The sequence below is a fragment of the Triticum urartu genome, chromosome 3A (genome assembly GCF_056163025.1).
Source record: "Triticum urartu cultivar PI428250 chromosome 3A, HENAU_Tu73, whole genome shotgun sequence".
NCBI classification, from domain to species: Eukaryota; Viridiplantae; Streptophyta; class Magnoliopsida; order Poales; family Poaceae; genus Triticum; species Triticum urartu.
The window spans coordinates 230,413,894-230,436,962 of record NC_141875.1 but is presented as its reverse complement, the minus strand read 5'-3'; the positions used below and the strand labels follow the sequence as shown (position 1 = coordinate 230,436,962).

Genomic DNA, 23,069 nt, shown 5'->3' with positions numbered 1-23,069 from the left:
TCACAGAATCTACCTTGCTAAAGGGGAAACTGCGAAGGCCCACTCATCTGAAGATGGCGGACCTTCACAGCTACGGGGACTACTGTCGGGGGGATGGGCCCCGGGCAGGCAATGGAACCCGGATCTTCTTCAAAAACAACGGGGTCAGCACTGCCCCTCAATACCGGCACGTGCTTGGCCGGGTCGCTCGAACTAGCCAAGCCCCACAAGCCGGCGAGATTAGCCGACCCGGCAAGACACGTTGACTCGGCCTCAACAACTAGCGCAAGACAGCCGAACCCGGCACGACCAGAGCTTCCTCAACAAGACAGCACCACCCGTGGCGTGCTACGCAATCCAGCCGCGGGTGAGCAACCGTCCCATCCAGGCCATGCGATGGGACAAGGCTTCAATCAATGATGACCGAGGTGACAGTGCCCCGCCCATGCCTCTGGTCAGCGGGTACGTAGCAACAGTGCTCCTCACCTAGCCGCTGACCAAGACCGGCGTGGCTACAGTGCCCCCGCCCCCGCCACTGACAACAGCAAGCGGCAACTTAACAGAGAGCACTGTACTTGACTCGATGCGGCCACACCCTGACGATTGACAAGACAGCACACAGTCCCCCTAGGCACGTGGCGCCCGCACCTAGGGGAACCCGGCGAACCACAAGCCCTCAGCGGGACCCAGCCCGGGTCCCCGGACGCCGACACTATGGACCCACCAACTTATAACATTACCATTGTACCCCTGGGGGGTTGACTTATAAAGCCCCCCAGGAGCCCTCATGTAGGGAGAGAGCAGAGAGAGAGATAGACACACCAGAGAACTCATTCCATCACACTCGCCAAGTTAGTAACACCCAAGGAGAGGGAATTGCCTAAGCCTTGGCCAGTTTCCTTCCTCTTCCATATAGCTCCAGGAGCGACATTGTACTATCGATCATCCAACAACACTCGGCAGGACTAGGGGTATTATCTCTCCGGAGTGCCTCGAACCTGAGTATGTCCGGCGTCCCACGCCTGCTCATGCCAACCTCGCCTCTGGAGCCCACCAGCGCCCTCGAGCCTCCCCCTCTCTCTAGCCAACCCTTGGCATCTGCCGTGCGCCCACCACGACATGCTTCAAATTACTTTTGGTCATGAGGCATATGTATCCATATGCTACCATTGTACATTCCCTCAAATGCTTCGTGTTGTCATTTTCTTATCGTTTTGCCCAGTTCCTTCTGCTATGCAACCACGAGACATAGGAATGGAGATGGGATGGCTCTACAAACGCATCAATGGCGCATGAATATGCGCAAAATCATGAAACAAAGTGACCTTCCTCACTATGATGAAATTTTGCCATGTTATTAGCATCCTAATTTCTTAAAAGTGCGCACGCACTAAAATGATGCTTTGAGCACACGCGGCGATAGCCGTCCAATTCATCGCGATCCACGCACGATCGGGCCCAGGCTGAACCTGGTCGGGGCGAGGCCGAGCCTTGTGTCGCATGATGGTGGGGCTAGGTGGAATACGGTCGAGACGAAGCGACTCGCCTGGGTGGGGCCCTCCATTATCTCTCTCTCTCCCGCAAACGGCTCTCTCCCTCATTCGGCGGAGTGGGCGGTTCCTTCTTCCCCTCTCCCTTGCCCAAATCACCCCCAAATCGAAGCCTCGCCGCTGCCCAAATTCGCCGTAGTCCACATATCGGTTCTCTCGAGAGGCGTTCGGCGTCGCGGGTGGTCGGCGGCCGGAGTTGCTCTCCCGCGCGGCACGCTGGTCGCGGGGAGCGGCTCTCGTTCGTGAGCTCGGCGACCTTGCAGTGCTCGAATCGCAGGGTGGCGGACAGTTGCGAAGTGAGGCTGCCCTCATTTTGTGCGGTGGCGAAGGAAGGAGAAGGTACGTCGACGTGATTTAACCCCCCACCCCCGCTCATGTCTCTCCATTTCTGGCGGTGGGAGTTTCTCCCGTTCGTCACGTTCTTTCTAGGGCATGTTGTGCTTCCGACGATTTGTCTAGTCGATTCTATGGTCGAGGTAGTTTTTACCATAGATTACGATGTTTTGGGCAATGACGTTGGTTATGTTTGGTACTGGGGTATCAAATCTCCATATCTATCCATGTTTGTTAATGCGAGCTGCGATTCGTTTGATTTCATGGTCGAACTAGTTTGAGGGTTCGTGTCCTCCCTCATTCCTCCCTTTTTTACCCCAAGCAGATGCTTTTTCAGCGTTTTGCTGGTGATTTTTTTTTGTAGCAGGCAAGTTTATCATCACCATCAGGCAAGTCATGGCAGGGGGATGTTAGTAGTTTTTCTCGTGAGCGGGCAAGTTCATGCCAACCGTCCGGCAAATTGATGGCACATGGGTGTTTTTTTAGTGTTTCCTAGGAGCAGGCAAGTTCATGCCAATTGTCAGGCAACTTATGTTCACACGGTTGTTTTATTTATTGTGTTTACTGGTACCGGGCAAGTTCATGCCAACCATCAGGCAACTTATGGCAAGGTTTTTTTGTTGATAGGTGTCACATCCCTAGCTTCTGGTGCTGCCTAGTGTTTGCATCCTGCCTGCATCATGTTTAACTTTCATGGAAATCTGAAATGGGGATTGCCTAAACCCCTAGCATCAAAGGAATTCACTAGGTTCACCTAAAATATTTTCAGTAAATCCAAATGGCTTTCAAAAATGTTCATCATTTATGGAAAATGCTGTAAACAGTACCAGAGGTGATGCACATTTTTCCATGACATATTTGGGCTTTGAATTAAATCATACCTTATTTGCATTTGGGCATTTAAATTATATATATTATTCTAAATGTCCAAATATTCATGAACTGAAATGTTTGCTGTTGGAAATAATCCAAACAGTGGCCATAAGAAGTCTCATGATTTTTGAAAATGCTCTGGCACTTTTAATAAAGTCAAAACAAACAGATAGAAAATAGAAAACATAAATAAAGGGAGAGAGAGAGAGAGTTACCAGGGCCGGCCTACCTGTTCTGCCACTGTAGCGGCCCAGCCCACCAAGGGCAGAGCCGTCTTCTTCCTCCTGCCAGTAGGCAGAGGGGAAGCGTGGCGCGCACGCGTGCGTTCCCGGCCACCTCCTGCTTGCCTCCCTCGACCTGATCCGCGCCTGGAGACGCCCGATGCCTCCCCTCACTCCTCTCCCTCACTCTTGCTCTCTCTTTCCCCCTCTAGTCCCTTCCACGAGCGCGGCCGAACGCAGCCGTCACCGCCAACGAGCTCCCCCACGGCCACAGCCATCTCCGAGCCCCTCCGACGCACCCCTGAGCTCCGCCATGACGCCCCTGTCCTCCCCGCCGAGCCACATGACGCCCTGGAGCGCCGTCGTCGATGCCATCTTCGCCCTCTGCACCTACGGTCGTCATCGACCGATTCATCGTCACCAGGCCATCCCCAAGCATGCTGAGATCACCGACGACCCCGTCGTGAGCTCCTCTAACGAACCCCTCTCTCCCCACCGCCGTTCTCCTCCTCTAGCCCCGCTGTCCACCAGACCCGAAAGCTCACCGCCGCCATGGTTCTTCACCGCCATGGCCAGGGCCACCGCAGGCCATGCCTAAGCGCGTCACCGTGCTCGGTGAACCCCCAGGAGCGCGTAGCACCTGCCAGTTCATCCCCCTAGCACCCCGTAAAGCAACCCCGCACTCACCCGAACTCCGGCGCCGTCGCGAGCTCACTTCTAGTGAGCTCCGTCCACCCTACAGCCTCCCACCTGCCCCGTTGGATGCGCGAGAGTGCTAGCTCTCTGTAGGTGGTCTCGGCCGCTAATTTGGTCGCCGGAGAGCAAAGTCCGAGCCCCTCCACCATCTCGGCCTCGCCGACGACTCAACGCCGGTAGGGTTTGACCCCTGTTTGACCTCCCCTATGTCCTGACGTGTGGGCCCAGGCACTTTTTAATTAGTGTTAGGTAATTAGTGTTAATTAACTTAGTTAACTAGATGAGCCACTGACATGTGGGCCCAGCCCTAGATTAGTTTAGTAAATCACCTACTTAGCACTAACAGGCATTGTTAGTTAGATGTGACACTGACACGTGGGTCCCACCGGTCAGGTTTGACCTGGAGATGCCCAGTTGACCGGCTGATGTCACGCTGACGCACTACTGACGCAATAAAGCATTTACTGGATTTATTCTTTTACAGGAAATTCCAGAAAATTGCCTAAACTTCAAAAAATCATAGAAAATAATCTATAACTCAGAATGAAATAAATTATATATGAAAAGTCATCGAAAAATTCAAGGAATCTATTTATGGCATTTGCATGCATGTTTGAACAACCTAGGGTTGCTGTACAGGGCAATTTGCATAATTGACATTTAAATAAGCACATATGGAGTTTGAATTTGAACCCTTGGTTCAAACCAACTTCATTTAATATGATTGCTAGTTGCATTAGCTCAATCAACAGCATATTGCCATGACATTATCATGCATCATAATTGTTGCATTGCATTGATTGTGTTCCTCTTTGTTTGCCGGTATTTGTCCCCTCTTGATAGACGTGGTTCCGACGATGAGTTCGATGACACCGATGAAGAACTATACTATCTTTAGAAGTGCCAGGCAAGAAAAACCCCCTTGTTCATTCCGATACAATCCCACTCTCTCGCTCCTGCTCTCTTTTACTGCATTAGGACAACAACGATTCAACTGTTACATGCTGCGGTAGTTGAACCCCTTTCCTTTGCATGACCTGTCAGTGCCACAGTAAATAGATGAAACCCACTAGCATGAGTAGGAGTTGTTTGAGCGCTGATGTGCCTACTCATTCATGTTTGCCAGTCATGCCTGCTATTTCTTAGAGTTGTGTCAGGTCTGATTCATCGGGGATGAATTGGAAATTTGTGAATATGTCCTACTATGTGTGAGCTAAGTGTGTGAACACGATTTGCTAAAGGTAGCGGTGATAGGCCATGTAGGAGTACATGATGGGTTGTCTCATTGAAACCGTTCTCAGGAACTGAGTTCTGTGTTTGTGATCCATGAAACAGCTACTACCACACATTGGGCCCTGAAATATGACCCCGCTCGACTTACTGACCCCTCTCGTCCTCTGTCCAGGAGTTGCAACTAGTTTCTAGTGTTTATAGGATATGTGTTGGCGGCTGTGCGTAGAGCTGACCCTAGGGGTGGGCTATGTTGTGGTAGATACACCATGGCACGGTGTACCGGGCGCCCGTTTGGTGTCTCGGGAACCCTGCACACATCGTTTGGGGCTGTGAGCTAAACTCCGGCCGGATCTCCTCGCGGATGGAACCCGAATAAGCAATAAACCTGGACTAGAGACTTGTGCGGTTAGTCAGGTCATGGTCTACACCCACGTCGGCTTTCGCTTGAAGTCTGCCAAGCACATGTCGTGTGCAGACGCTAAGTGGTGGAAACATGTGTGACGAAGTACACCCCTGCAAGGTATAAAACTATTCGAATAGCCGCGATGGTAAGGGACTTCTGGGTTGCCTATAACAGTTCATAGACAAGTGAAAGTGGACACTCTAAAATGCGCAAGATAAGCGTGAGTGCTATGGATGGCGTTCTCGTAGGGAGACGAAAGCGGATCCATAGTGGTGTGTTGATATGGTGAATATGTGGACTCGTGTGCGCCACCTCAAAAGAGTTACTTGAATTCGTAGTTTAAGATAGCCACCGAGTCAAAGCTGGCTTGCTGCAGTTAAACTCCACCACCCCCTGTTGATACCGATGCATATGTAGCTAATTTTGATGTAAGTTTTCCTGAGTACTTTTGTACTCACGTTTGCTTAATTTATGTTTTGCAGAGATACTTTAGTCTCGCTATTAGTTTCGCGTTGACTTCGACGTTTGGCTTGATACCTCAGCTACGACCTTGTGCCCTCGGCAGGATCTGGTAGATAGTTAGGCTTCTCAGCCTTCTTCATTTGTAGATGTTTGTACTCAGACAAGTTAAGCTTCCGCATGTGCTTGTTGTTTGTATGCTCTGTATATTGGGTCATGAGACCCATGTTTGTAATACTTGGCTGCTCGGAGCCTAATGAATAAATACTTGAGTCGTAGAGTTATGTTGTGATGCCATGTTGTATTTACACATATCGAGCATATTGTGTGTATGATTGAAATGCTTGGTATGTGTGGGATCCGACAATCTAGTTGTTTATCCTTTGCAGCCTCTCTTATGGGGAAATGTAGTCTACTGCTTCCATGAGCCATAGTAGTCCGCTACAGCCCGGTTCACCGGAGTCCTGCTAGCCCAGCACTACTGCTCAGGGCACTTGACTGGCCGACATGTGTTTCACTTCGTTCCTCTGTCTGTCCCTTCGGGGAAATGTCACGCGGTGACATCCAGAGTCCTGCCTAGCCTGCTACAGCCCGGGTTCCCGGAGTGCTGTTAGCCCAGTGCTACAGCCCGGATTCACACGCTGCTGACCGACATGCTCGATGTGATTCATGTATGCCTGTCCCCATAGGTTGGTGCCGCTCTGGGTTCACGACTAGCCATGTCGGCCCGGGTTCTCTGTCATATGGATGCTAGCGACACTATCAGATACGTGAGCCAAAAGGCGCAAACGGTCCCGGGCCATGGTAAGGCGACACCCATGGGGATACCGTGCGTGAGGCCGCAAAGTGATATGAGGTGTTACCGGCTAGATCGATGTGACTTGGAATCAGGGTCCTAACAGCGTTGGTATCAGAGCCTGACTGCCTGTACGATTACCAAGCCATACTGGTCAAGTTGTGTCTAGAAATGCTTTAGTTATGTAGGGGAATTGATTGTGGAAGGGAACGTAAGGCTCTTTTTGTTGGGTTTCGTAGTAATTTCAAAAAAATTCCTACGCACACGCAAGATCATGTGATGCATAGCAACGAGAGGGGAGAGTGTTGTCTACGTACCCACGCAGACCGACTGCGGAAGCGTTGACGCGACGTAGAGGAAGTAGTCGTACGTCTTCACGATCCAACCGATCAAGTACCGAAACTACGGCACCTCCGAGTTCGAGCACACGTTCGGCTCGATGACGATCCCCGGACTCTGATCCAGCAAAGTGTCGGGGAAGAGTTCCGTCAGCACGACGGCGTGGTGACGATCTTGATGCACTACAGCAGCAGGGCTTCGCCTAAACTCCGCTACAGTATTATCGAGGAATATGGTGGCTGGGGGCACCGCACACGGCTGAGGAATAGATCACGTGGATCAACTTGTGTGTTCTAGGGTGCCTCTACCTCAGTATATAAAGGACCAAAGGGGGGGAGGCTGGACGGCCACAAGGGGTGCGCCAGGAGAGTCCTACTCCCTCTGGGAGTAGGATTCCCCCCCAATCCTAGTTGGAATAGGATTCGCGGAGGGGGAAAAGAGGAGGAGGGGGCCGGCCACCTCTCCTAGTCCTAATAGGACTAGGGGAAGGGGGAGGCACGCAGCCCATCTAGGGCAGCCCCTTCTCTTTTCCACTAAGGCCCACTATGGCCCATATAGCTCCTGGGGGGTTCCGGTAACCCTCTCGATACTCCGGTAAAATCCCGATTTCACCTGGAACACTTCCGATATCCAAACATAGGCTTCCAATATATCAATCCTTATGTCTCGACCATTTCGAGACTCCTCGTCATGTCCGTGATCATATCCAGCACTCCGAACAACCTTCGGTACATCAAAATGCATAAACTCATAATATAACTGTCATCGTAACCTTAAGCGTGCGGACCCTACGGGTTCGAGAACAATGTAGACATGACCGAGACATGTCTCCGGTCAATAACCAATAGCGGGACTTGGATGCCCATATTGGCTCCTACATATTCTACGAAGATCTTTATCGGTCAGACCGCATAACAACATACGTTGTTCCCTTTGTCATCGGTATGTTACTTGCCCGAGATTCGATCGTCGGTATTCCTATACCTAGTTCAATCTCATTACAGGCAAGTCTCTTTACTCGTTCTGTAATACATCATCCCGCAACTAACTCATTTAGTTGCAATGCTTGCAAGGCTTAAGTGATGTGCATTACCGAGAGGGCCCAGAGATACCTCTCCGACAATCGGAGTGACAAATCCTAATCTCGAAATACGCCAACCCAACATCTACCTTTGGAGACACCTGTAATGCTCCTTTATAATCACCCAGTTACGTTGTGACTTTTGGTAGCACCCAAAATGTTCCTCCGGCAAACGGGAGTTGCATAATCTCATAGTCATAGGAACATGTATATGTCATGAAGAAAGCAATAGCAACATACTAAACGATCGGGTGCTAAGCTAATGGAATGGGTCATGTCAATCAGATCATTAAACTAATGATGTGACCTCGTTAATCAAATAACAACACTTTGTTCATGGTTAGGAAACATAACCATCTTTGATTAACAAGCTAGTCAAGTAGAGGCATACTAGTGACACCAAGTTTGTCTATGTATTCACACATGTATTATGTTTCCGGTTAATACAATTCTAGCATGAATAATAAACATTTATCATGATATAAGGAAATAAATAATAACTTTATTATTGCCTCTAGGGCATATGTCCTTCAGTCTCCCACTTGCACTAGAGTCAATAATCTAGATTATACAGTAATGATTCTAACACCCATGGAGCCTTGGTGTTGATCATGTTTTGCTCGTGGAAGAGGCATAGTCAACGGGTCTGCAACATTCAGATCCGTATGTATCTTGCAAATCTCTATGTCTCCCACCTGGACTAGATCCTGGATGGAATTGAAGCGTCTCTTGATGTGCTTGGTTCTCTTGTGAAATCTGGATTCCTTTGCCAAGGCAATTGCACCAGTATTGTCACAGTGCACTAGGTATGACACCTAGATCGGATATGAACTCCTTCATGCAGACTCCTTCATTTGCCGCTTCCGAAGCAGCTATGTATTCCGCTTCACATGTAGATCCCGCTACGACGCTTTGTTTAGAACTGCACCAACTGACAGCTCCACCGTTTAATGTAAACACGTATCCGGTTTGCGATTTAGAATCGTCCGGATCAGTGTCAAAGCTTGCATCAACGTAACCATTTACGACGTGCTCTTTGTCACCTCCATATACGAGAAGCATATCCTTAGTCCTTTTCAGGTATTTCAGGATGTTCTTGACCGCTGTCCAGTGATCCACTCCTGGATTACTTTGGTACCTCCCTGCTAGACTTATAGCAAGGCACACATCAGGTCTGGTACACAGCATTGCATACATGATAGATCCTATCGCTGATGCATAGGGAACATCTTTCATATTCTCTCTATCTTCTGCAGTGGTCGGGCATTGAGTCTTACTCAATTTCACACCTTGTAACACATGCAAGAATCCTTTCTTTGCTTGATCCATTTTGAACTTCTTCAAAATTTTGTCAAGGTATGTTGTTTGTGAAAGTCCAATTAAGCGTCTTGATCTATCTCTATAGATCTTAATGCCTAATATGTAAGCAGCTTCACCGAGGTCTTTCATTGAAAAACTCTTATTCAAGTATCCCTTTATGCTATCCAGAAATTCTATATCATTTCCAATTAATAATATGTCATCCACATATAATATCAGAAATGCTACAGAGCTCCCACTCACTTTCTTGTAAATACAGGCTTCTCCAAAAGTCTGTATAAAACCAAATGCTTTGATCACACTATCAAAACGTTTATTCCAACTCCGAGAGGCTTGCACCAGTCCATAAATGGATCGCTGGAGCTTGCACACTTTGTTAGCTCCCTTTGGATCGACAAAACCTTCTGGTTGCATCATATACAACTCTTCATCCAGAAATCCATTCAGGAATGCAGTTTTGACATCCATCTGCCAAATTTCATAATCATAAAATGCGGCAATTGCTAACATGATTCGGACAGACTTAAGCATCGCTACGGGTGAGAAAGTCTCATCCTAGTCAATCCCTTGAACTTGTCGAAAACCTTTTGCGACAAGTCAAGCTTTGTAGACAGTAACATTACTATCAGCGTCAGTCTTCTTCTTGAAGATCCATTTATTCTCAATTGCTTGCCGATCATCGGGCAAGTCAACCAAAGTCCATACTTTGTTCTCATACATGGCTCCCATCTCAGATTTCATGGCTTCAAGCCACTTTGCGGAATCTGGGCTCGTCATCGCTTCTTCATAGTTCATAGGTTCATCATGATCTAGTAGCATGACATCCAGAACAGGATTACCGTACCACTCTGGTGCGGATCTTACTCTGGTTGATCTACGAGGTTCAGTAGTATCTTGTTCTGAAGTTTCATGATCATTATCATTAACTTCCTCACTAACTGGTGTAGGTGTCACAGGAACAGTTTTCTGTGATGTACTACTTTCCAATAAGGGAACAGGTAGAGTTACCTCGTCAAGTTCTACTTTCCTCCCACGCACTTCTTTCGAGAGAAACTCCTTCTCTAGAAAGTTTCCGAATTTAGCAACAAAAGTCTTGCCTTCGGATCTGTGATAGAAGGTGTATCCAATAGTTTCCTTTGGATATCCTATGAAGACACATTTCTCCGATTTGGGTTCGAGCTTATCAGGTTGAAGCTTTTTCACATAATCATCGCAGCCCCAGACTTTTAGAAACGACAACTTTGGTTTCTTGCCAAACCACAGTTCATAAGGTGTCGTCTCAACGGATTTTGATGGTGCCCTATTTAACGTGAATGCGGCCGTATCTAGAGCGTATCCCCAAGACGATAGCGGTAAATCAGTAAGAGACATCGTAGATCGCACCATATCCAGTAAAGTACGATTATGACATTCGGACATACCATTAAGCTAAGGTGTTCCGGGTGGCGTGAGTTGCGAAACTATTCCACAATTTTTCAAATGTACACCAAACTCGTAACTCAAATATTCTCCTCCATGATCAGATCATAGAAACTTTATTTTCTTGTTACGATGATTTTCAACTTCACTCTGAAATTCCTTGAACTTTTCAAATGTTTCAGACTTATGTTTCATGAAGTAGATATACCCATATCTGCTTAAATCATCTGTGAAGGTGAGAAAATAACGATATCCGCCACGAGCCTCAATATTCATCGGATCACATACATCTGTATGTATGATTTCCAACAAATCTGTTGCTCTCTCCATAGTACCGGAGAACGGTGTTTTGGTCATCTTGCCCATGAGGCCCGGTTCGCAAGTACCAAGTGATTCATAATCAAGTGGTTCCAAAAGTCCATCAGTATGGAGTTTCTTCATGCGCTTTACACCGATATGACCTAAACGGTAGTGCCACAAATAATTTGCACTATCATTATCAACTCTGCATCTTTTGGCTTCAACATTATGAATATGTGTATTACTACTATCGAGATTCAATAAGAATAGACCACTCTTCAAGGGTGCATGACCATAAAAGATATTACTCATATAAATAGAACAACCATTATTCTCTGATTTAAATGAATAACCGTCTCGCATTAAAAAAGATCCAAATATAATGTTCATGCTCAACGCTGGCACCAAATAACAATTATTTAGGTCTAATATTAATCCCGAAGGTAGATGTAGAGGTAGCGTGCCGACCGCGATCACATCGACTTTGGAACCGTTTCCCACGCGCATCATTACCTCGTCCTTAGCCAATCTTCGCTTAATCCATAGCCCCTGTTTCGAGTTGCAAATATTAGCAACAGAACCAGTATCAAATACCCAGGTGCTACTGCGAGCATTAGTAAGGTACACATCAATAACATGTATATCACATATACCTTTGTTCACCTTGCCATCCTTCTTATCCGCCAAATACTTGGGGCAGTTCCGCTTCCAGTGACCAGTCTGCTTACAGTAGAAGCACTCAGTTTCAGGCTTAGGTCCAGACTTGGGTTTCTTCTCTTGAGCAGCAACTGGCTTGCCGTTCTTCTTGAAGTTCCCCTTCTTCTTTCCTTTTCCCTTTTTCTTGAAACTAGTGGTCTTGTTGACCATCAACACTTGATGCTCCTTCTTGATTTCTACCTCCGCAGCTTTCAGCATCGTGAAGAGCTCGGGAATAGTCTTGTTCATCCCTTGCATATTATAGTTCATCACGAAGCTCTTGTAGCTTGGTGGCAGTGATTGGAGAATTCTGTCAATGACGCAATCATCTGGAAGATTAACTCCCAATTGAATCAAGTGATTATTATACCCAGACATTTTGAGTATATGATCACTGACAGAACTGTTCTCCTCCATCTTGCAGCTATAGAACTTATTGGAGACTTCATATCTCTCAATCCGGGCATTTGCTTGAAATATCAACTTCAACACCTGGAACATCTCATATGCTCCATGACGTTCAAAACGTCGTTGAAGTCCCGATTCTAAGCCGTAAAGCATGGCACGCTGAACTATCGAGTAGTCATCAGCTTTGCTCTGCCAGACGTTCATAACATCCGGCGTTGCTCCTGCAGCAGGCCTGGCACCTAGCGGTGCTTCCAGGACGTAATTCTTCTGTGCAGCAATGAGGATAATCCTCAAGTTACGGACCCAGTCCATGTAATTGCTACCATCATCTTTCAACTTTGCTTTCTCAAGGAACGCATTAAAATTCAACGGAACAACAACACGAGCCATCTATCTACAATCAACATAAACAAGCAAGATACTATCAGGTACTAAGCTCATGATAAATTCAATTTCAATTAATCATATTACTTAAGAACTCCCACTTAGATAGACATCCCTCTAATCCTCTAAGTGATCACGTGATCCAAATCAACTAAACCATGTCCGATCATCACGTGAGATGGAGTAGTTTCATCGGTGAACTTCGTTATGTTGATCATATCTACTATATGATTCACGCTCGACCTTTCGGTCTCCGTGTTCTGAGGCCATATCTGTATATGCTTGGCTCGTCAAGTATAACCTGAGTATTCCGCGTGTGCAACTGTTTTGCACCCGTTGTATTTGAACGTAGAACCTATCACACCCGATCATCACGTGGTGTCTCAGCAGGAAGAACTTTCGCAACGGTGCATACTCAGGGATAACACTTCTTGATAATTTAGTGAGAGATCATCTTATAATGCTACCGTCAATCAAAGCAAGATAAGATGCATAAAAGGATAAACATCACATGCAATCAATATAAGTGATATGATATGGCCATCATCATCTTGTGCTTGTGATCTCCATCTCCGAAGCACCATCGTGATCACCATCGTCACCGGCGCGACACCTTGATCTCCATCGTAGCATCGTTGTCGTCTCGCCAATCTTATGCTTCCACGACTATCACTACCGTTTAGTAATAAAGTAAAGCATTACATCGCGATTGCATTGCATACAATAAAACGACAACCATAAGGCTCCTGCCAGTTGCCGATAACTCGGTTACAAAACATGATCATCTCATACAATAAAATTCATCATCATGCCTTGACCATATCACATCACAACATGCCCTGCAAAAACAAGTTAGACGTCCTCTACTTTGTTGTTGCAAGTTTTACATGGCTGCTACGGGCTTAAGTTTGTCAAATAGACTCTGTTTTAACCTTCACAAGGACCGGGCGTAGCCACACTTGGTTCAACTAAAGTTGGAGAGACTGTCGCCCGCAAGCCACCTATGTGCAAAGCACGTCGGGGGAACCGCTCTCGCGTAAGCGTACGCGTAATGTTGGTCCGGGTCGTCTCGTCCAACAATGCCGCCGAACCAAAGTATGACATGCTGGTAGGCAGTATGACTTATATCGCCCACAACTCACTTGTGTTCTACTCGTTCATATAACATCAACATAAATAACCTTGGATCGGATGCCACTGTTGGGTTCCGTAGTAATTTCAAAAAATTTCCTACGCACATGCAAGATCATGTGATGCATAGCAACGAGAGGGGAGAGTGTTGTCTACGTACCCACGCAGACCGACTGCGGAAGCGTTGACGCGATGTAGAGGAAGTAGTCGTACGTCTTCACGATCCAACCGATCAAGTACCGAAACTACGGCACCTCCGAGTTTGAGCACACGTTCAGCTCGATGACGATCCCCGGACAACGATCCAGCAAAGTGTCGGGGAAGAGTTCCGTCAGCACAACGGCGTGGTGACGATCTTGATGCACTATAGCAGCAGGGCTTCGCCTAAACTCCGCTACAGTATTATCGAGGAATATGGTGGCTGGGGGCACCGCACACGGCTAAGGAATAGATCACGTGGATCAACTTGTGTGTTCTAGGGTGCCTCTACCTCAGTGTCGGTGTACTAGAGTAGGGGTACCCTTGTACCCCAAACTTGTGCACGGGCAGTCGCAGCGTCCCGCGGCAAGGCCTGCCAGGTCACCGCCAAGATTCCCCGTGGTCCCTCTGAAGACCATTCAAGAACAAAGAACTCAAGACAAGACCCTGACAAGAGGAGCTTGGCGGGAAGAAGGCAAGACCCCGGCAAGAGGAGCTTGCCGGGAAGGCCATCAGAAGCGTTCCAAGACCCCGGCAAGAGGCGCTTGCCGGGAAGGCCGTCCGAGGCATTCCCAGGAACTTGCCGCGGCACGCTACGCGCCCCGACAAGGCCCGGTGAGCGACAAGTTCCCGGAAGCGACAAGTCGACGGCCGCGGCAAGGCGCTTGCCGCGACAAGCCCCCACTCCACGCCCGCGCTCCAGCACATCCACCCACGTGTCGCTCCAGGGCCCCTCCCGAGCGCACGTGGCAGGAGGCTGCATAGCTAGGGGCGTGCGGTGGCAGGCAGGCGCTGACAAGACAACCATCGTGGAAAGACGGTGGCGTCCCTAGCGGTCCCTTTCGGTGCTGTCTAGGCGACACAGACGGGCATTTAATGCCCTTGTCCCCTGCCGTCAGGGTTAGGTATGATAACACAGTAGCAGCTAGCTGTGCCTACTACAGCACCTAGCTGTGCCTACCCACGTCACCCTTTCCATTTTTGCCCTTGGCCCCCGTTGCTCTATGTCGGTAACCCCTTGAGTATAAAAGGAGGCCCGTGTGCAACATAGGGGGGGGGGGTCGGCCATCTCGAGAGCTCTCGCGAGGTTCAGCAATTCCACACACCCACGCTCGCTCCCGAGCTAGAAATCAATACCAATCCACAAAGCAGGAGTAGGGTTTTACGCATCCATGCGGCCCGAACCTGGGTAAATCGCTCGCGTGCTTCGCCTCGATTTACTCCTCGCACGACCAACCGCCCGCTTGCTTCGCCTCGATCTGCTCTTTGCGCAACCTCCGCCCCCCGCCGAACCAAAAGGGACCCGGTCCGCCGGTCCCATAGGTGCCCGTTGATCAGGAACCCCGGCATCTCTGGCACGCCAGGTAGGGGGCGTCGAAGTGGTGTGAATCAGATCTGGCGTTCTTGCGAGCTAGATCTTCATCTTCTTCATCAACATGCCACCAAAGAAGAAAGTTTCGGAGGCAGCTGCTCCGTCCGCGCTGAGCCACCCACCGCCGGAGCAAACAGATGGTGGGGCAGGCGCCGGCGGAGGAACACGCGTCGGTGAGGGAACTCGCGGTGCTGCTAGGTCCCAGGGCAAGGCTGCGCTGCCTTCCGGCGGCGTAGCCGGCTCCCACAACGACCGGGCGCACTCAAAGGCCTCGGCGTCCGTGCATGCACCGCGCCCCTCTCAGGAGGCGCGGGACCGGCAGCGTAATGGTACTCACGGTACCATGCGCTCGCTGGATCAAGATCGAGCTTGTGGATCCTGGGGCGCCCAGGACCACCATGCGCGTCAACAAGCCGGCGCGAGCGAGACGCGGTCGCCTGGACGAGATACTGCTCCTTCTAACATAGTTAGAAGTCCAAGCTTATCCCGCTCCTCGCACCGTTCGCTACCACCGCCCGCCACCGCAACCGAAGCTCTGGCGCGAGCTCAGCTGCTCCTAGACTACCCTCCAGCGCCGGACAAGATCGACGACTGGAGGGCCACTATCCAGAGTCTCATCGGCTTCGCCAACGGCGACACTCCTCGGCAGCCAAGCGCGTCACGGCCGCAGCGAGTCAGCCAGGTACGAGCCGGTGGTGACGACAAGACCGGAGGGGGTGCAACCTCTGTGCATTCCCCACCCCGGAGGCCAAGATCGCCGACCCGCCGGATCCACCTCGGCAGCGACTCCACCGCGTCATCGGACCAGCGAGCTCGTCGCGATCAACGCCAGGTTCTTCAAGAACGACAGCAAGAAGACGCTCGCACTCGAATCGAGCGTCGAAGAGAAGCGCGACGTCAGTCAGACCAACGCGCTGGGCCCTCTGTTGACATGCATGCGCCAGGGGAACCAGGCGACTTGCCGTACCCGGTAGGTTGCCCTGCGTTCACTCCTGAGCTGCGGCAAGTCCAGTGGCCCAGTACGAAGAACTTCAAGCCCGACGTACCAGAGAAGTACGACGGCAAGTTGCATCCGTCGGAGTTCCTCAGCATCTACACCATCGCGGTGCAGGCTGCTGGGGGACGGGACGACAAGATCCTTGCCAACTACTTCCCGCTGGTGCTTAAGCCCAACGTCAGGTCCTGGCTTATGCACTTGCCGGACAACTCCGTATCCTCCTGGGCTGACCTGTGCCACCAGTTTGTTGGCGCCTTCACAGGCGGCCACAAACCTCATGGCCAAGAGAGCGATCTCCATCTGCTCGTCCAGAAGGAAGGAGAGCCCCTGCACCAGTACATCCAGAGGTTCAGCCGTGTACACCACAACATCCCAAATATCCACCCTGCCGCGGTAATCAGCGCGTTCCACCAGAACGTGCGTAACCGCAGGATGCGGGAGGAGTTGGCGATGTGCATGATTCGGGACGTCAGCGAGCTTTATGCCCTGGCCGACCGGTGTGCACGCGCTGAGGAGGGGAGGAAATTCCCCGGAGAAAGCACTGGAGCAGGAGGATCTGACAGTGAGGATGCCGCCCCGGCGAAGAGAAGCCGGCGGCGCAACAACAGGAAGAAGCAGAACAACGAGGTGCTGGTCGTTGAGCAATCCGGCAATGAAGGTGACGCCACGAAGGCCACAGTAGGTAGCTCCGGCAAGGAAGTTCCGCGTGCACCAACTGTCAGGCTGTGGCGGTCGCTGACAAGCGGGACGGCTCCGGCAAGCAATACTGTAAGATTCACCGCACCAAGGGCCATGACCTCCAGAGCTGCAAGAAGGTCGAGCAGCTCGTCCAGCAACAGAGGGCTGAGTACGAGCGGCGCGACAGGGAGAGATCCCAAGGGGGTGCTGAGAAGCCTGGCCAGAAGCGCACCGGCCAGGAAGGACGCCGCGGCAAGGCCAAGCAGCGGCAAGGAGACAGACCTCCCCGCGGTCGCGACAACGGCGAAGACGACGGGGAGGATGAAGACATGGATGACGTTGAGACCAGTGAGCAGGAGTTTCAGAAAGCCACAGAAGTCTTGTGCGTTGACGGGGCGGCTTCCCTGCATACCTCGCACCGCCAACTCAAACGGTGGGTGCGGGAAGTCAATGCAGCGGAACCACCCATCGAATCGCGCAAGCTTCTGAAGTGGTCCAGCACGCCTATCATCTTTGACATTGAGGACCACCCTGACCGCACAACCGCGGTCGGGTGTTTGCCGATGTTGGTTTCACCAACTATCCGCAACCTCAAGGTCACCAAGATGCTAGTTGACGGCGGGGCCAGCTTAAACCTAATCTCCTCCGCTGTGCTCCGAAAACTCCAGATCCCTGACGGCGAGCTCGAAGAGACCGGCACATTCCAAGGAATCAATCCGGGAAGGAGCAAGCCGAAGGGGAAGGTCACGTTGCCGGTAACATTCGGCAGCGAGTTAAACTTCAGGACTGAGAAGGTCACGTTCGACGTCGCCGATATCCCGTTGCCTTACAATGGGATACTTGGCCGTCCAGCACTCGCCAAGTTCATGGCGGCCTCTCACTACGCGTATAACGTGCTGAAGATGCCATTCCCGATAAGTGTCATTTCTGTCCCTGGCGACAAGAAGGACGCTCTTATCTGTGCCGACAAGATCTACCGGGAAGCGGCAGCCACGGCAGACCGCGATCCACTTGCCGCTGAAGCCCCCGGGACCAAGAAGACCAAGTCCGGCAAGAGTTCTGGTACCTACTCCGGCACGCGCACCTCTTCGGAGTGCTGCACTGCCGTCGAGGACGCACCATCGAGCTCCGCCGGCAAGAAGACCAAGTCCGGCAAGAGTTCTGGTACCTACTCCGGCACGCGCACCTCTTCGGAGTGCTGCGCTGCCGTCGAGGACGCACCATCGAGCTCCGCCGGCAAGAAGACCAAGTCCGGCAAGAGTTCTGGTACCTACTCCGGCACGCGCACCTCTTCGGAGTGCTGCGCTGCCGTCGAGGACGCACCATCGAGCTCCGCCGGCAAGAAGACCAAGTCCGACAAGAGCTCTAGTGCCCACTCCGGCAAGCGCACCTCTTTGGAGTGCTGCGCTGCCGTCGAGGACGCACCATCGAGCTCCACCGACAAGAAGACCCACTCTGGCAGAAGCTCTGATGCCCACTCCGGCGAGCGCGCCTCTTCGGAGTGCTGCGCTACCGTCGAGGACGCACCATCGAGCTTCACCGGCAAGCACAAGAAGACGATGGCAGCTCCGCCAGAGACGAAGAAGGTGTCCGCCAAGGAGGATGGCACTGGTGGTACCTTCACCATCAGTGCCGCGCTTGATCCTAAATAGGAAGGCATGCTCGTTGCTTTCCTGCGGGCGAATGTCGACGTGTTTGCATGGCAACCGTCTGACAAACCCGGTGTTCCCAGGAAAGTGATTGAGCACCACCTTGCCGTTTGTCCTCATGCGCGGCCCGTCAAGCAGAAAGTCCGGAAGCAGGCGGTGGAGCGCCAAGAATTCATTGCGGAGGAAATCAAGAAACTGGAAGCAGCAGGCCTCGTCAGAGGAGTGCTCCATCCCACGTGGTTGGCCAATCCTGTAGTCGTGCGCAAGGCAAACGGGAAATGGCGGCTTTGCATCGATTTCACCGATGTTAACAAAGCTTGTCCCAAAGACCCATTTCCTTTGCCGCGCATTGACCAGATTGTTGACTCCAGAGCTGGGTGTGATTTGCTTTCATTTCTTGATGCATACTCCGGATATCATCAGATCTTCATGGCAGAGGAGGATGAAAAGAAGACCGCATTTATTACTCCATGTGGCACGTACTGTTTCGTACGGATGCCTTTCGGATTAAAGAATGCTGGTTCAACATTTGCAAGAGTAGTCCATATTGCTCTTGAGCTACAAATACACAAAAATTTGGAAGCCTACATGGATGATATAGTGGTCAAGAGCAAGGACGGAGCAACCCTGATCCAAGACTTGGACGAGACTTTTGCAAATCTGCGCAAGATCAGCCTCAAGCTCAACCCAGAGAAGTGTGTGTTTGGAGTTCCCTCCGGCAAGCTTCTCGGGTTCTTCGTGTCTCAGCGAGGGATTGAAGCCAATCCCGACAAGATCAAGGCCATTGAGCAGATTGAAGCACCGAAGCGCGTCAAGGATGTACAGAAACTTGCCGGTTGCGTGGCTGCTCTCAGCAGGTTCATCTCTCGGTCTGCTGAGCGCGCCCTGCCATTTTTCAAACTATTGAAAAAAGCAGGTCCAATGAAATGGACTCCGGAAGCGGAGGCTGCACTGCAAGACCTGAAGAGATACCTGTCCTCCCCTCCAATACTTGTCGCGCCTAAACCACAAGAGAAGTTGTTGTTGTACATAGCGGCAACCAATCAAGTGTTTAGTGCTGCGTTAGTGGCAGAGAGGGAGGCGGATGACGAGCTAGCAACCGCGGCAAGCGCATCCAGCGACAAGCAGGGGGCTTCCCCGACAAGCTCTGGTCCCGACAAAGATGAACCCGCGCTGATACACGAGGAGATACGGAAGAAAATGGTGCAGCGCCCAGTTTACTTTGTCAGTTCCCTCTTACAGGGGGCTAGGTCAAGGTACTCTAGTGTGCAGAAACTGCTTTTCGGCCTTCTCATGGCCTCGAGAAAGCTGCGCCATTACTTCCAAGCACATGAGATCACAGTGGTCACTCGCTTTCCGCTGAAGAGGATACTGCAGAATCCAGAAGCGACCGGCAGGATTGTTGAGTGGGCACTGGAACTGTCAAGCTTTGGTCTCAAGTTTGAAAGCACTTCAACTATTCAGAGCAGAGCATTGGCAGAATTCATAGAGAATGGACGCCAACTCCGGATGAAGAAATTCCGGAGACGAGCATCCCCGACAAAGAAGCTAACAAAGAGTGGCTGATGTACTTTGATGGTGCCTTCTCGCTGCAAGGCGCCGGCGCTGGTGTGCTGCTTATCGCGCCCACCGGAGAGCACCTCAAGTACATAGTCCAGATGCACTTTCCCAAGGAGCAAGCAACAAACAATACTGCAGAGTATGAGGGATTGCTTGCCGGTCTCCGGATCGCGGCAGACCTTGGGATTAAGAAGCTCATTGTCAGGGGTGACTCACAGCTTGTCGTCCGCCCAGTAAACAAGAATTATCAGAGTCCGTTGATGGAAGCTTACATCGACGAAGTGAGAAAGCTAGAAGAGCGCTTTGACGGCCTACAAATGGAGCATGTTCCGAGATCTCAGAACACCATTGCAGATGGCCTGTCGAAGTGCGCCGCACTTAAGTTACCTGTGGAACCAGGGACCTTTGTGCTCAAGCTGACTCAACCGTCCGTAACACCATCAACTGGACAAAGCAAGAAGAGGAAGTTGATTCCTGGTGACTACCTGCCGGCAGAGCTTCCCGAAGCCGCCGCCAAGAAGGTCCCCAAGATCAACACCGAAGGCGCTGAGGAGCAAGATGCTCCGGCAAACCCCAGGGTTTGTTCCGTTGAAGCAGAAGCTCCCGGCAAGTTTGTCGCGGAATGTCACGCTCCGGCAGAGACACAGCTTCTTGCCATAGAAGCGGATATTCTCGCAGCAATCTCCAAGATCAACGCCAAGAGCGCCGGGGAGCCAGATGCTCCGGCAAGCCCTAGGGTTTGTTCCGTTGAAGTTGAAGCTCCCGGCAAGCTTGTCACGGAACGTCAAGCTCCGGCAGAGACACAGCTTCTCGCCGTAGAAGCGGACGTTCCCGCGGCAGCAGAGTTGCCTTTAGTCCTTGTTGTCGAGCCACAGGCTCCAACATGGGCGCAGCAGATTGTCCGTTTCCTTCAGACAGGAGAACTTCCCGATGAGCAAGAAGAAGCCGAAAGAGTAGCCCGGCAGTCAAGTATGTACCAGTTCGTCGACAAGACACTGTACAGAAGAAGACTCAATGGTGTGAAATTGAGGTGTATTCCCCGGGAAGATGGACAAAAGCTGTTGGCAGAGATACACAGAGGCATATGTGGCCACCACATTGGCGCGAGAGCACTTGTCGGCAAAGCATTCCGGCAAGGATTCTTCTGGCCAACAGCCCTCTAGGATGCAACTGCACAAGTAACCAAGTGTGAAGCGTGCCAGTTCCATTCCAAACAGATACACCAGCCAGCTCAAGTTCTCTAGACGATCCCTTTATCCTGGCCATTTTCGGTCTGGGGGCTCGACATCCTCAGCCCCTTCCCCTGAGCTGTCGGGGGCTTTGAGTACTTGTACGTCGCAATCGACAAGTTCACAAAGTGGCCGGACGTGGAACCAGTGAGGAAGGTGACCGCACAGTCAGCCGTCAAGTTCTTCAGGTCGATTGTTTGCCGCTTCGGGATCCCTAACCGGATAATCACCGACAACGGCACACAATTTACGAGCCACACCTTCATGCAGTACGTCCAAGATCTCGGCACCAAGGTCTGCTTCGCTTCTGTTGCTCACCCAAGGAGCAACGGTCAAGCGGAGAGGGCGAACGCCGAGGTGCTGCGAGGGCTCAAGACCAGAACTTTCGACAGGCTGCACAAGTGCGGAAGAAACTGGATCGAGGAGCTACCGGTGGTTCTTTGGTCGATCAGAACGACGCCAAATCGAGCCACTGGACAGACACCCTTTGCTCTAGTCTATGGAGCAGAGGCAGTTACCCCCACGGAACTCGTATACGGGTCACCTCGAGTGCTCGCTTACGATGAGCTTGAGCAAGAGCGGCTGCGGCAAGATGACGCGCTGCTCCTTGAGGAAGATCGTCTCCAGGCTGCTGTGCAAGCTGCTCGCTACCAGCAAGCTCTGCGCCGCTACCATAGCCGCAGAGTCAGTGCCAGGAGTCTCGAGGAAGGCGACCTTGTTCTTCGGCACGTTCAGTCGGCCAAGAATTCCAACATGTTGACGCCGAAGTGGGAAGGCCCTTACCGGGTGAAACGAGTCACAAGGCCTGGCGCTGTCCGCCTTGAGACTGAAGATGGCATCCCAGTGAGCAACTCCTGGAACTTCGAGCATCTTCATAAGTTTTACCCGTAAGGCGCGGTTGTCGGACCCCGTCCGGCAACCACCTTTCTGTACGAGTCTTGCCGCTGTTGCATGTAATCCTTTGTACAGAGCCAGGCGCAGACTCTGAGCACCAGTAAATGAAGCGCTGCATACCCCGGGGGTTTTAGCATGCATGCTTGGTTGAGTCTCGTCCTTGGTTAGGGTCGATAGTCCCTAACAGCGGCTAACCCCTAGCTTAGAGGTCGAGTGTCCGTCCCTTTGCTTTTCCTTCATTCGCAGGGCTCGCACGTCCTGGCCAGGCCACCTGGAGACGAAAAGGAGAAGAAGGGCGCGCCGGCACCTGGGCCCCGGCAAGAACGCCGGGGGCTGCGAATGCCAAGGTGTCACCCCCGGCAAGCCATAGTTGCCGAGGGCTGCAATATCAGATAAGTCTTCCATCCCTCTTCATGCATCCTCTTATGGACTGGGGGATATGAAACCGCGTCCCTTCCCGGAAACTGCCGTGCTCCCCCAACTTTAGGCCCTGGAGCGCGTTCCCGGGGCCAAGTTTGGTCGTAGCCGCGACAGCTAATGGATGAGACGAGGAGGCCGCACCCACCTCGTTCCCGCCTCCGTCAAAGGCGTGAGGAAGGTCGAGTGACGTGGGAAGGCGGCAGGGCTTGTTGTCGGGGAATGGAATGCCTGTCCGAGAGATACCAAGGATTTGTTCCTTGGCGTGGGTTCAACCCGCGAGGCAAATAACCCGGTAAACATCCCCTTTCCATTAAAAAACATCCCATACAGGTACAGTCCATAGAGGATGAAAAACATGAGGAGAGGATTACAAGTTATAGATACAACTAAGGCCCGAGAGCTTACAATTAAAAAGATAAGGTGCCCGTAATCCCTTTCCTGTCCCTCTCTT

At 51.3% G+C, this 23,069-nt stretch overlaps 1 protein-coding gene across 1 annotated transcript in view; it reads left to right on the top strand.

Annotated features, from left to right (window-relative positions):
* The window catches only part of LOC147979301 (uncharacterized), a 36,936-nt gene that overhangs the window by 502 nt on the left and 13,365 nt on the right, over positions 1-23,069 (top strand). The window contains exon 2 of the mRNA XM_087515140.1: positions 1,693-1,878. Coding sequence (XP_087371266.1) covers positions 1,693-1,878 — 186 coding nt within the window. The remainder of the gene's footprint in view (positions 1-1,692; positions 1,879-23,069) is intronic.